At 34.0% G+C, this 16,000-nt stretch overlaps 1 protein-coding gene across 3 annotated transcripts in view; it reads left to right on the top strand.

Annotated features, from left to right (window-relative positions):
- KIF6 (kinesin family member 6) overlaps positions 1 to 16,000 on the top strand; it is a 392,900-nt gene that overhangs the window by 21,357 nt on the left and 355,543 nt on the right. For all 3 annotated transcript variants that reach the window (XM_074236853.1, XM_074236852.1, XM_074236851.1), the window contains exon 3: positions 9,336 to 9,465. In XM_074236853.1, coding sequence (XP_074092954.1) covers positions 9,336 to 9,465 — 130 coding nt within the window. The remainder of the gene's footprint in view (positions 1 to 9,335; positions 9,466 to 16,000) is intronic.

Raw genomic sequence — 16,000 nt, 5'->3', positions numbered from 1 at the left:
ATTTTCCCAGAGAGTTTATATAGAATTGGAACCAATTGTTCCTTAAATGTTTGGTAGAATTCACTTGTGAATCCATCAGGCCCTGGAGATTTTTTCTTAGGGAGTTCAATAATGGCTTGTTGAATTTCATTTTCTGAGATAGGGTTGTTTAGGTATTTATTCTCCTCTTCATTTAACCTGGGCAACTTATATTTTTGTAAATATTTATCCATTTCACTTAGATTAACAAATTTATTGGCATAAAGTTGGGAAAAATAATTTCAAATTATTTAATTTCTTCCTCATTGGTGGTGAGTTCACTTTTTCATTTATGATACTACAAATAGTATTTTTTAAAGACAAAAAAGATAGTGGAAAGTCAACATAACTGATTAAAATATTGAAGAAGTCTGAAAAATATGTGCAAAATGCAACACTTGTGGATTTTCCACTCTGGAAAGGGGTGGGAGTTTCATATATGTCCTTTTTTTAGCTAAATTTATTCTTTATCCTTTTGCTAAATTCACTTTTGATTTGTGTGTGTATTTTTTCTTTCCATATACATTGTAGTAATTATGTACATTGTTCTCTGTTTACTTCACTCTATCACTATATTTTTAGTCTGATAATCAGTTTGTAAGTTTTGAGACTGATGTAAGGTTTCATATTACTTTGATACTACACAGTCTGTGTTGCATAGCAAATGTGCTCAATTTCTCTATTTGATTTTCCTTTTTCTTATTAGTGCATATCTATTTTTGCTAATTCAGTAGAATGTAATTATCTTGTAACTCTTATCTACTGTGAAGATCTTAGGCTATATGGTAGATCTTTCCATTCTTCTTTGTATTTATCACATTTATCATTCTTCATAGAATATTAATATTCCTTTGCATTCCTATATCACAATTTGTTTAGCTGTTCCCCAACTGGTGGACTTCTTTGTTTACAGTTCTTTTCTATTATAAGAATTGTTGTAATAAATATTTTTGTGGGAGCTTTCTTCTCAATGACTTTCTTAGAGTTTAAGTCCATTAATGGAACTTCTGGATCAAAAGTGATAAACGTTTGAATCATGATTTGCATAATTTTCAGTTCAAAGGTCTTTTGATTAAGCTGCAATTCTTACCTAATTATCAGAAATAAAATGGAATAAATTATTTCAACTTCATCTTTATATCTATTCTTTTGGTATTCAAAAGGCTTTTTAAAACTGACTAGGGCAGCCCTACTTATGGTGACAAAGAATTGGAAATCAAGTAAATATCCTTCAGTTGGGGAATGGCTTAGCAAACTGTAGTATACATATGTCATGGAACACTATTGTTCTTTTAGAAACCAGGAGGGATGGGAATTCAGGGAAACCTAGAGGGATTTTCATGAACTGATGCTGAGTGAGATAAGCAGAAGCATAAAAACATGGGCGATGATCAACCTTGATGGACTTGCTCATTCCATCAGTGCAACAATCAGGGAAAATTTAAGGCTGTCTGTGATGGAGAATACTATCTGTATCCAGAGGAAAAAACTGTGGAGCTTGAAAAGCACCAAGGCTTATTATTACCTTTAATTTAGAAAAAAATGATATCTCTTATACTTTGTTTCATCCTTAAGGATATGATTTCTCTCTCTTCATATTCAATTTGGATCAATCTATACCATGGAAACAATGTAAAGACTGGCAAATTGCCTTCTGTGGGGGGGTGGAGGGAGAGAAGTAAGATTAGGGGAAATATTGTAAAACTCAAAATAAATAAAATCTTTAAAACATAAAAAAAACTGACTAGGGCAGGCACCAGCCCTGTAGTTAGGAGAACCTGAGTTCACGTCCAGACTCAGACACTTAATAATTCCCTGGCTGTGTGACCTTGGTCAAGTCACTTAACTCTATTGCCTTAAATAAATGAATAAAAACATAAATAAAACAAAAAACCATACTATTTAAAGAAACAGGTAAATAAGCCTAAAATATCAATATGTAGAATATACCATGTTACTTATTACTTAAAGTTACATGTAGTTAATGAATAATTCTTTGATCATTTATACATAATCATGAAAATACAAAGATTCAAAAACATTTTGATATAGTTATCAGAACTTTTTGATATAGTTGTAGTAGCATTTTTCAAAAGAAGCAACATTTTGTAGAGGGGTAAAAAACTGACATTGGAACCAAGGAGATTTTTATTTAAATCCTATCTCTGATAAATCCTGGGTAAACCATCTAACCCCTTAGTACTCTAGGCAGCTCTCTAGGACCATTAGTTTTAATGAAGGGATTGATTGTTCTTTTTGGGAACAGCTTTATCATCTGAAATTTTATATGTCAATGAAATTATGGGTCCCATGACTATCTCCTAATTCTTCCACATGCAAAATTCTCAGTAGATTTTATGGAGTGATATAAATTCCAATTTTCAAAATTTTTTCGTATGTTTTGGAAACTATCATAGATAGAAACAACTGGAGAACAAATTTAGAGGGTGGAATTTATCTTTATTTATGCATTGTAAATAAATGTTCAAAAGAGCAAACAATAGTCTAAGTAGCAACTAAGGGAGTAAATTTGAGTGAGCCTCTCCCTCTCTGTCCTCAATCTATTTGATTTTCCTTATGTCCAATATATTGTCATTGAGTCAAAAAGCATTTAAGTTCTTTCTATGTACTAAGCACTGTTCTAAGTTCCAGGAATATAAAGAAAAAAACACTGACATACACCTAAACAGTCCCTACTCCCAAGGAGCTTAATTCTCTTTGTAAATAAATAGATAATAGACAAGATATATAGAGAATTATAAGTAGTCTGTAAAGTAAAACCACTTCGAGCTGGTGAGTAAGATAGAAGGTACTAGAAAAGTTTCCTGCAGAAAGTAGCACTTGAGTGAGCTTGAAGAAAACCAAGGAAGCTAAGAGTCAGAGGTTGGGGGCCCAACATTCTAGGCATGGAGGTGAGTCAGTGCAAAGGGAGGTGGAATATTGTCTCCAAACAACTCTGAGTTACCCTAAAAAGCCAGTGGGCAATATCAAGAAGCTGGCATATGCCTGGACTGAATCTTAACTGACTGGAGCCAGAAATACCTCTAGAACTAGAGGTCTATTGATCCTGAAAGACCTGAGGAGAAAGAACTTTGAGAAAACTTCTCTGGTTGAAACATTTAGAAGCTAGTGAAAAACTGGAGGGATCGTCTGAAGACCAAGTGATCAGAGGAGTTGGCAGGGAGCAGGGTGGTAATAAGGAAAGCAAGAAAAGGAATCAGTGTCTGATTATAATTATATATGGTTATCATCACAATTCAAAATGCTACTATTTCATTAACAATTCTCACATTTCTTTATGTCTTTATATAACAAATTCATAGACTTGTGTTTAGGAAAGCTATCTATTATTCTCCTCAAAAATTTGTCATAGTTGTCCACTTTTGACTAATATCGTAATTTTGGCTGAGTAGATACTGTAATTCTCTTGTCATTCATTTTTTGCATTGTCTAGTAGCTCCAAGGAATTATTGAAAGAAGCATCTCTTCATTGCTGGGAAATTAGCTGTATTCCAGAATCTCATTTTTGGTAATCTTTTCTGGCTTGTAGGTGATAATAAAGTAGGTAAGACATTTGAGGTGGCAGATAGCATACACACACACACACACACACACATATGATGTTGCATATATAGAGATAAGAATATATCAGATTCTTATCTCCTTCCATATAGGTTTTGTGATAATAATTGCTTTGACACTTCATGATTTTTGTGGCTTAGAAAGCATGCTAAATTTCTCTATTTGATTTTTCTTTTCACTCTTTCCTATCAGTTAATTTCTATGTAGCATTTTTGCTAGTTCAGCAAAATGTAGTATCATCTCCCATCTAGCTATGAAGATCTTAAGCTGTATGGTCAATTTGAAACAATACTTTGTTTCGAAGTTAAGCACTTTGCTCCCTCTCCATAGTGGTCTACAACCAGTTGACCAAGAATTATTCTTAAAGTATACGTGATGTGGTCTCTACCAATTTGTAAAATCTTTGAAGTCAGGAATCATGACATAAACATCATATCTGCCGTAGCATCTAACCCAATTTTTGAAAGCTTTTTGTATTTCTTTCCTAGGCACTATGGGATATATAGAATTAATATAAGATATTCCTTGAAGATAGAACTAAAGAGATAAAATTAATATAATGCAACTTCAATGGATAAAAAGGGAAATTGAATGAAGTGCTATATAATATAGTATAGAATGAATACTGAGGGCATTAGGAACTTGGTGGTATTATTTATTAAAATGGAAAAATTAAGAAAAAATTATAATTGAAGGAAAAAGGTATTAAAACTCAGATTCTTATTTTGAATTATAGGGATTGGTAAGGCATATGTGTAGAGATATTATATAGATGTAAAAATATTGTAGGACCACAGACTTTGAGAGTTTGAAGGGACCTTGCTAGTCACCTAGTCCAGTCCATGTGATTTGATATGATGACTAACAATATCTGTTTGAAACTTATATGCCTTCTCTGGTGATTAAAAGATTTCATGGTAAGAAAATGGGCTAAAGAGACTTGTTTCTACACTACAGGAAGCTGATCTCATTGAAAATAATTGTGGTAACTTTGAAATATCTCTTAAGTATAGTTTTGAGAAAGAAAACTGACAAACAGGAAAAAGCACTGGAGCTGAAGTCAAATGACCTCAATGAAGTTCCCGAGTCTGCTACTTACTACTGGCTATTCAACTGAGGGGAAATTATTGAAATTCTTGGGGAATCTCATCTTCTTCTGTAAAATAAAGATGTTAGGCATATTATTTCTAAAGTGTCTTCCAGTTCTAAATCTCTATGATTAAATGAAGATAAATTTGTATACTGAGCTAATTCCCAGAGATCTCACTAAGTGATCATTACGAAAAAAAAAATAAGAAAAGTATTTATCTGGTAGCTTTGCTTATTTGTCCACAATATGGCCATGACTTTACAAATCCATCCAAAATTCTTGAGTGTATATGTCTAGAACATACCCATGATTAGTATATAATGGCTCCCAGCTGTCCACTTTGAGATCTTTAGTAATACCCTTTGTATCTCATTGGACTGAAAGAACTTCCTACATCCATGAAGGATTATTTGAATACCTTTCTTGAGTCCCTTCTTATGTCCTTGAGCATTTCTGCAGAAAGTTAAACAACTGAATTTATTATATACCCCAATATCACTTTGTCTTTGATGATCACCAAATAGTTTGTGTAATCTATATGGCTTTTAACTCTAAAATGGTAAAGTAGCTTCAGGATTTTACTAAGTTCTTTCAGATAATCAAACCCAACAGGTTACTGCCACCTAAAATAACATATATATATATATATATATATATATATATATATATATACATATATATATATATAAATTATAGTAATAATTAAAAGATTTAGTAAAAAAATATAGCCACTTACCAATTTGATACCAGAGTTTCAGCAGATAGAATTTAAGAAGCACTGGCTTAAACTAAGTACTTTAAAAATTTTTTTTAAGTTTTGGTAACTTTTTATTAAAAGTAAATAGTTTTAAAAAACCCACACAGCAAGAAGCTTTTACACCATTTAGGTTAGGAAAATGAAAAAGAACAGTCCTCTATTAGGCTATCTTTTTTTCCTCCTATTCTTTTAACCATTGTGACCCTACATCAAGCCAGCAAATAGTTGTGATCTGTAATGTGAACAAGGATAATATGAAGTACCACAGTCATTTCATTGACAAGTGGTGAGTTTCCTCAAAGCAAGGAAGATTCAGCTTTCTAATGGATTCTTCTTTCATTGATAGTTCTGCTTATACACAGAAGACCTTCAGTTAACAGAGAGCAACTTGGCTGTTGCCCATTCATACGTCTTACAGTCAGTTAAAAAGGAGCCTACAAATTCCAACTACTTAGCCAAATGGAAAAAAGTTTCTGTTTACAGAGAAAACACAAAGCTCGCCTCTTCTCTGTCATTATACCGACCAAGAATACTTAGCAGAACTTTTCCACTTGGGTATCCAAGTTAAGACTATCAATGTCTCTGTCTTGTTACTTGAAATTTAAACATTTTAGAAATATTATGTAGGGAAAGCTGCTGCATGCCTTTTCAAAAAAGGCCCAAATAGTTTGGGGGGTTTCCATTTTGGGAATGAAATATTTATTCAAGGAATTCTAATAAATGCTCTATTTAAGTGCAGTTTCTTCCTTAGAAGGCAGAACATATGGAATGCTGAGGATACAGGAAATAGCTATTGATTGTGGGTTGGGGAAGGAGATTACAACAAAGTGGACACTCTGATGTACCAACTTGGACTTGTTTCTTTGTTTCCTTCAACTGTGAAAAATAAGTCTTACAGCAATGTAGCTAAAAGAACACTACCACCAGTTACTTTGTTTACTTCTTTTTATTTATTTTATTTTTTATTTTTAGATTTTTTGCAAGGCAAATGGGGTTAAGTGGCTTGCCCAAGGCCACACAGCTAGGTAATTATTAAGTGTCTGAGACTGGATTTGAACCCAGGTACTCCTGACTCCAGGGCCAGTGCTTTATCCACTGCACCACCTAGCTGCCCCGTTTGCTTCTTTTAATGGAAAAAGATAGTGGATCTGGATTCAGAAGATCTGATTTGGGGATCCCACTCTAATGTTTCCAAAGAAGTCATATCGTCTTTTGAGACTCAATTTCCTCATCACTCAGATGAAATAATTTATAAGGTCCCCTCCATATCAACAATCTATAAAATGTCTATAGAGCAGAGTAGTAGAAGAGAAATGTCAGAGAAAATAGGAAGAAACATAGAGGAATGAAGAGGGACTAGATAGCAGAACCCTGTAGCCTTAAGAGTTCTGTTTTGACATCAGAGTCAGATTCAGATTGAACTTCCTGTTAATAAATAATTCTATATTTTGATTGAAGTGGAATCATCTTCAAGAAAACATGATACTAAGTGAAATTGGTATAACAGACATAGTAGCCTGCAAAGGAATTAAGACGAACAAGTAATCAGCAAATTAGATTAGATAGCAAATGGTACTTAAAATGCTACAACAAAATTAAGTTATTAGAAATAGTCTTGTATGGGGCATGCCTATACATACTGTTATTATATAGTTGCAAAATAGTCACTCTGTAGAAAAATACTTAACCCTGGAGGGAGAAAAATGCTCTATATGATTTAAAAGAATTTAGTTGGTTAATTAGCCCTTCTCACCTCACCACCTTCATCTAGATAACTTTTATTAAACACTTTTATAGAATAAGCTTCAGACTATTTCTGTAAATAAATTCCCAATCAGTGACCCATTTATAGCATTCCCAGAATAAAGGAAATCAGAATGATCAACCGTTTCCCATGTTTTAACATTCATTATTACTCCTTTCTAAGATTGTTTCATTTCTTTGCCCTTATATACCCAGTGCATGCCATAGGTGAGGAGATATTTACTAAATGATTTTTGATTCATTTATTAATTGATTGCTGGATTGAATTTAAGGGAATAAAGATAAGGGATACATTTATTGTATGTCCCTACTATCAACTTTCACTTTCTTTAGCATATTAATAGTATTTGAAAATTATTTAGATTTACCTTTAATCTGAAATTAAGCATTAATTGCTATCTTGAATTTTAAAAGACTGGGAAAGACACAAGCTGTTTTTTTCTCTTTCCTTCCTTTAAATGTACAATTTCCACAAATATTTTCAACCTTGATTTTCTTTCCAAAATTACTTCACTTCTTTTACCTTAAGTCACTAACTTTTTTTAATTGGGTTGGGATTTAGAAAGAATTCTAACCCCTAAGGTTCTCAGGGTCAATAATAGAGCCAAATCTTTAACTCCCAAATATTTCAAAAGAATGCACCTTTTATGAGGGTGGAGGGAGATTTGAATAAGAAAAAAAAGATCCCTGTGACAGAAAATTTTACAACTACATCATGCAGAACAACTTGATTTTGAGAACTTTTTTAGACTTGATGAGTTTTAATCATCCTAATTAGGAGCCTTATTGAAAATACCTAAATAAATTCCAATTGTTTCTCATTTTAAAAAAAATCTTTTTTCCATTTTTAAATAGTATTGTTTGAAGGAGATGGAAAAAAGAAAAAAACTTGGCAAAGTATGCTTTATTAGTGACATATTGGCTACAGATGTGCTGGTTATATCTGTTTTCTTAAAGTGATTAATTTTGAAAACTGCCCACAAATTACACATGAAAATCCAGGTAACATTCTTTCCAAGAATATGGCTAGAATATTTTTAAGATTTTACTAAATTTTTTACTAAATTTTATCCTTTTCTCATAAATAGATGCTTTCAACATGCTGATTTGTCAATTGTGTTTTTAAATGTCTGATAGTAGCCTTTCATTGATTCTGTAGCATTCTAATTACAGGTAGTCTTTTTGAGGATATTAATGAATTGATTGACAAGATTGCTTTTTCCAGATAGTTCTTAAGAAAATCAAACAAGGTGGGCCTAGGCAGTGCAGTGGATAGAGCACTGACTCTGGAGCCTGGAGGTCCAGAGTTCAAATCTGGCCTTAGACACTTAATAATTACCTAGCTGTGTGACCTTGGGCAAGTCATTTAATCCCATTACCTTTCAAAAAACAAAGAAAGAAAAAGAAAATCAAACAGTTTTTTTTAATAGAGAAAGGTGAGGACTATTTATGATAGCTTCCTAATTTGGAACCTTTAAATATTTGAAACAGAGAGTAAAGATCTTGAACATAATATTCAGAGAGTTGCCAAAAATCTTTTAAACTTTTTGGCATGCATGAGTGTAAATATGAATTATGGATGTGAGATTTAAAGATAAGGTAAGCAGACCAATTTTGGAATCAGAGAGTGAGGAAATATTAGCTGAAGAGAAAGGTAGCTAGAGCCCTAGACTAGGAATTAAGATGGAACGAGTAGATTTAGGTGCCATAAAGGTAAAGCACCAGGATTTGTTAACATTTATTAGGTAGAACACCACCAATAAGTTTTGTGTGTGTTTGTGTGTGTGTGTGTGTGTGTGTGTGTGTGTGTGTGTGCCTGCCTGCCTGCCTCCCTCTACGTATAGTCATACACACAAATAAAATATATGTAAGTATTTTTAGCTATAATATGTACACACAGATCTATCTTTCCATTCATCTATCTAGATATATACTATCATCTATCTAACTAGATATCTACTATTCATCATGTATCTAACTAATGTGCAGAGTGGTAAAATCACCATTTTTAAATTGCTACCTTATACCATAATGCTACAGAATCTTTTAAAATTGCAGTTTGGCATCAATTTCTTTTAGTAAACTGCAGTTATGTATCTCATTCACTCCATATTTGTTCCCTAGGAAGGTGACAATATTGGAAGACCCTGATCAGAACATTCATCTGAAAAATCTATCTCTTCAGCAGGCAACCACTGAGGAAGAAGCTTTGAATCTGCTTTTCTTAGGAGATACCAACAGAATGATTGCAGAGGTAGGACTATCATAGTATTTTGAGGCACTAGTGGGCAGGGGGAAGTTAGCAATCATCTTGTTTAACATCCTCATTTTTCAAATGAGAATATTAAGGTCAGACTGGTTGAGTCTTTCTTAAGGTTTCTATCCAATAAATTTTGAAGCAAAGATATGAGTCTAAGAGACTAGTCTTTAAGTGCCGCCCTTTTCCTACATGACCATATTGCTTCTATATTGGTATAACACTTAGAGTATTTGGAATCTTAGTTCTGTAGGACTAGGTAAGGGTGAGAGTTGTAAGGTTGTTTTCTGTGTTTTCTAAAGAAATTACCACCACTACTACCAAAGTTGAAAGGGGAATTTTAACAGCACCAATCTAAAAAATCATACTGGGTAATATTTTACCAAAAGTTGGAAATGATTTTTACATTAGACTATTCTAATTGATTCTCAGAATTTGTGAAGAAATGTTTTCATATATTCTGAAATTGTTTTTTAAAAGCATGAGTTTATTTCTTAATTTTGGTTATAGGAAACTTTTATTGTCTTGCTTTTCCACTTGTCCATTCTCACAGCTTTTCTTTGCCAGTTTGATTGCTAATGATGATGTTATTATTATCCATTGAACACTTGACAAAGAGGTTTCATGCCCTTTAAATCTCATCTCTCCATATGTAGCTTAACAAGAAGCTTGTGGGATACAGAATGCAGCTTTTATCAGTTTAGAATATGGAAAAGAAGGGAGAGATTACAAATGCCTTGCAAAACTAAAAGGATGTTGCTGCCGCCATGCCACAGTCAAATTCCTTCTTTCTCTTCCTACCTGTTACCTTGTAGAGTTATGAAATAAGAGTAAAAAAAACCTTTAAAAACTATAAAAGTGAGCCCTCGTGTTGCTTTAACTTAGAGAAGAGAATGTGAGCTAAGCCTCATCTCAAAGCAAGACCTGCTAGTGATTATGTTAACACAAGATGACGCATGTCGACCCATGGGGCTTCCAGAAGGAAGAAGCATGAGAAAGTCAAACCTGCTTCGAACTAGTGATCAAAGCTCCTGATCCTAAGGCACATGAAGCACACAGTAAAGGAAAGGTTGGCATAGCTTCAAGGAGCAATGTTCTTTAAGTCCTGCCTTCTTGGCATATAATTATACTGCCCAGACTCAGTGCCCCGTATGTTAGATAACTTCAGGGAGATTAAGTGACTATATATTCACTCTTGTAGTGGCCTCACTTTACCCTGGTCCTTCTTTCAGCCCAGCCCTCAATACAGTAAGTCCTATAGGCCAGGCATCCTGAACTGCCATCCATAGGGCAAATTAGTCGCCCTTATTGAAGCTAGGTTGGACTCTGACAGAGACAAGAGGCAGCATGTTCCAGGCAAGTCAGACTTCTGCCTCCACTTGAACACCAGCAGACCCTGAGAGATGCAAACAGCCCAGCACCCTGTACCCAAGAATCTAGAAAATGGCAATACTTCTAGCATCATGCCCTTATTCATTATCCTGACAAGCATCACTCTGTGGAGATGCTGCCTGACTACACTTTGCAGGGGCTGCAGTCACAGCTTTAAAAACCCAGAAAAGAAAGGTCTTATGACCAACATCCTTGGCACTGTCAAATGGTTCTGTAATTGATCCTTATAAATTGATAAGATTTTAATCGGTGGAAATGTCTCTAAAGAAGAGGTATCAGCATCTACTTTGCAGCTGTGATGATAGAACTTTTCTGCCTGACTTGCAGATGAAACTTTCTATCTGTGTTGTTTCTTTCATTAGAAGGGAGCTCCTTGAGAGCAGAGACTTTCTCCCTTTTCTAGTTATATCTAATAATAAATATTATTTATATTATATAATATTACTATATTACATAGTTAATGCTTAATAAATACTTCATTCATTTATTCATATTCAGAAATATTTGATGGCTCTTTTGTTATTTACTATCTCCTAAATGATAAATAATAAAATAATAAATAGATAAAATGATAAATAAAAATAATAAAACAGAATAATAAAAAGCCCTTATTATTTAATAATAAGCATGACTTTACCATTTTGATAATGCTTCATCTACACTGTGTCTAAGTTAATATCCTGCCTTGAAATACTTACTAACTGGGTAAACCTCTGGAAATTACTTCTTTTTGACTTGATTTCCTCATCTGTAAATGGTGGGTCAAATGTGTGGGCCAGATACTTGTAAAGTGATTAATATGATATACATTATAGGTACTTAATATATGCTTGTTGCCTCTCTGCCTTCCTTCCTTTGTTTCCTTCCCTCCTTTCCCTCTTTCCTTATTTTCCTTCCTTCTTTCTTCCCTTTATTTTTTTCCTTGCTTCTTTCCTTCCATCCTATCTTCTTCTGATAATTGGTAGCCTATAAGAAAAACCCCAAACCAATGTCACTGACACTTTACTTCTATGAAAGCACATCTCTAGTCCCCAATGGCCTTTTCTAGAATGACATCCAGTCATATTTGGAGAGACTTAGGCCATCTTCTCAAGCTTCTGTGTCTTGAACTCTTTTTTTGAAGAGCTCCACTATTTTATTATACAATTACATTCAGATGGATCTGGGAAACACCTCATTGATGTGGGTATTTATTCCCTCTGTCAACAAGATAGATTGTATCCCATCCCTGATGCTCACAGTTCATGTTTGTGACCATTCATCAGTTTATCACACACTGTTCTCATGATATGTTGGGAGCTTCCCTCACTTTCTGTTAATGCTCTGAGGATACGGGGGCAGCACATTACCTGGGCTGACTATCAGTTATGTTCTTGAGCCTATCTTTATTTTCATTCACAAATTTCACAGATGACTTCCTTTCTCACTTTTTTTCCTTGAGAAATCTTCATTTGTAATGTGATAGAGCCAATTCATACTCTAAATTCAAATGTCCTCTAAATGATTCATATGATCAATCTTTTGGGGATGAGAGTACCATAACTTGAGGACACAATAGTGATAGAATTTCAAATATTCTGATTGACAATATCTGTTGTATACTTGTAAGTTATCTGATTTCAACCTTTTATGATATAAATCTATCAGATGTACTTATTTACAACCTTAAGTATTAAAATTTGATCACATCCCAAATATCTAAAGATAATTTCCATCAGTGATTAATATCTTTCTAGTGATGGCATAAAAACTCAGGATCTTGAAGACCAGTATCCACCAAGGCTGTGGTTTATATATTCTAGTTTTCTTTTTTTTCTTACCTGGAATCTGATTTCTTCAAATGTTGATCTAATATTGCTCAAGTCTTAGGTTTTTGTAACTTGTTACTTGTATGTAGATAATGCTGGAAATTGATACTTCATGTTAAATTTGTCAAGTGAGGTCAAATTTCTAGATTCTTAAAAAGCTTTTATATTGAAGACTGGTTATTTCTTCTGGATACTGTAAAAGACATTTTAAAACAACTAGGAAGCAATTCTCACTTCTTGGAATATTTTATTATTAAGCTCCTTAGTAAGACAAAAAATTATGTTTTGGATGGCAACCTAGTTGTCATAATGCAATCTGTGTCAATATAGAATGAGCTTACTAGGATAAAAAGAACATACTAATCAGTTTTTTGAACTAGGTTACCAACTTCCCATTTATACAGAGACAAATTCAGAAGCTGCTATGGTAACCAGAAAACATCTGCAAAACAAAGTCTGAATGCATAGTATACAAAGGGAAGTTATTTTATTTTCATGTACTTTAGTCACTTTCAGGAAAAGTTATTAAGGATAGATTTATCCTTTTTCTACTTAATTCAAAATTCTGAAATAATTTCTACAGTGCTATTTATGTCTTGCATTAAACTTAATGCCTTCTTTCCATAAATGGTATAGAATACCATCACTGCTACTAGGCTTTCTTTCTCCTTTGCTTTTAATAATTCCCCACAGTGGCTGTTGCTAATGTTTTTCTTACTCCTCAAGGCCCCATTTTCACCCCCTTATACTCAGTTATAGCATATGACCTAGTGTTCCATTTCATGGAGATTGAAGCCATCTGAAGGGAGCTTTCTCCATTCTCCATCTCAACTTTTGGCTATTATCTCTAATTCCAACTTCCTTCTGTCTCAAAAGCCTGAGTTTCTTTACACCCCAGTAAGTGTAATTCTGTTTCTTTGTCCTTATTCTTTGTATTTCTCTTGACTCTAGGACCTTAATCCTAGCATTCAGCACTAGAGGTGTCCCAGGAATCATCTAGTCTAGTTTTCGTTTTACAAGGAGGAAACAAAAGAAGGAAACTTAAAAATGATAATTAAAATTTTCTATTTTCTCTACCAAGAAAAATAATCTTTGCATTGAAAATTACATAAGAAAAATGACTAATAAGAAATGAATCGGGGCGGCTAGGTGGTGCAGTGTAAAGAGCACTGGCCTTGGAGTTAGGAGTACCTGGGTTCAAATCCAATCTCAGACACTTAATAATTACCTGTGTGGCCTTGGGCAAGCCACTTAACCCCATTGCCTTGAAAAATCTAAAAAAAAAAAGAAATGAATGCTCCAGATAAATGAGATAGACATAAAACAGCTAGGTGCCCTTGATGAATTCAGGGTTCAGTTGGATGATATCCTAAACCCCCCCCAAAAAAAACTGGCAGATGTTCATTCCCCAATTGACAAACGGTCAAAGGATATGCAAAGGCAATTTATAGATGAGGAGATCAAAGCAATCCCAAGTCATGAAAAAATTGCTCTAAATCATTACTTATTAGAGAAATGCAAATTAAAGCTTTTCTGAGGTACCACCTCACACCTCTCAGACTGGCCAGTATGACCAAAAAGGATAATGATCATTGTTGGAAGGGTTGTGGGAAATCTGGGACACTATTACTTTGTTGGTGGAGCTGTGAACTCATCCAAACTTTCTGGAGACCAATTTGTAACTACAGCCAAAGGGCAGCAAAAGGAAAATGTGCATACCCTTTGATCCAGCAATACCACTACTGGGTCTGTACCCTGAAGAGATGATGAAAAGGAGTAAAAACATCACTTGTATGAAAATATTCATAGCAGCCCTGATTGTGGTGGCAAAGAATTGGAAATCAAGTAAATTCCCTTCAATTGGGGAATGGCTTAGCCAACTGTGGTATATATATGTCATGGAACATCATTGTTCTATTAGAAACCAGGAGGGATGGGAATTCAGGGAAGCTTGGAGGGATTTGCATGAACTGATGCTGAGTGAGATGAGCAGAACCAGAAAAATACTGTACACCCTAACAGCAACATGGGGGTGATGATAAACATTGATGGACTCACTCATTCCATCAGTGCAACAATCAGGGACAATTTAGGGCTGTCTGGAATGGAGAATGCCATCAGTATCCAGAAAAAGAACTGTGGAGTTTGAAGACCAAGGACTATTAACTTTAATTTAGGGAAAAAAAACTGATATCTTATTGTCTGATCTTGCTATCTCATATACTTTATGTTTCTTTCTTGCCGTTCTGCCTTCCTTTGTTTCCTTCCTTCCTTCTTTTCCCTCTTTCCTTATTTTAAGGATATGATTTCTCTCTCATCACATTCAATTTGGATCAATGTATACCATGGAAACAATGTAAAGACTGGCAAATTGCCTTTTGTGGGGGGTGGGGTGGGGGAAGGGAAGTAAGATTAGGAGGGGAAAATTGTAAAACTCAAAATAAATAAAATCTTTAAGCACAAAAAAACTGGCAGATATGATTAAACAGAAAAGATAATGCAAAATGAAGAAGGGCAAATATTGACCCAATTTAGGGAAAAAAAGGGAAATGTAAGGTCTTTACAGCAATAATTACAATTCCTCAGCAAATACTGAAATAAATCATTAAAAATTGTTGGCAAACATCTGGAAAGGGAAGGGTTAATTATAAATGGCCATTATGATTTCATTTAAAAAAACAAGTCATACTAAACAGAATTACTGAATTCAAATATGGGTAGGATGCTGTCGATAAATTTTACCTAGATTTAAGAAAGCAAATGATAAAACATACATTTTTTAGGAAAAATTCAGTGATATTGACAATAAGAGATTACAATTAAATGGATTCCAAACTGGCATTTGGATTGAATTCAGAGTAGTTGTTGATGGTTCAGTGGCAATGTGTCATAAGATCTCCAGTGGCATCTGTACTTGATCCTATTTAATATTTTATCAATGACTTGAACAGAAGCATAGATGCCATACACATCATCAGATGTGTAGATGACCCAAAGTGAGGAGGGATAGCAAATGCACTGAAAGTCAGGATCCAAGCTAAAGTATTGGGATGAATCTAAGAAATGAAATGAATTAGAGAGAATTGAAAAGATATACAGAAAGCCAACTTTTTAAGTATAAAGACAAGGAGTCATGATTAGATAACAGTGGTTCTTTAAAAGATCTTGTATTTTAACAAGATTAATATGAATCAGCTGCATGGTTTGGCCCCAAATGCTAATACAGTCTTGAACTTCATGGAGAGACAGCTCCCAGAAATAGAGTGATATAGACATACTGTATTTTACCTTTGTCAAATCTTGTTCAGAATATTATATTCAATTCTGGTTGC

Source organism: Macrotis lagotis, chromosome 5 (assembly GCF_037893015.1).
Source record: "Macrotis lagotis isolate mMagLag1 chromosome 5, bilby.v1.9.chrom.fasta, whole genome shotgun sequence".
NCBI lineage: Eukaryota > Metazoa > Chordata > Mammalia > Peramelemorphia > Peramelidae > Macrotis > Macrotis lagotis.
This window is presented reverse-complemented; position numbering and strand designations above follow the sequence as displayed.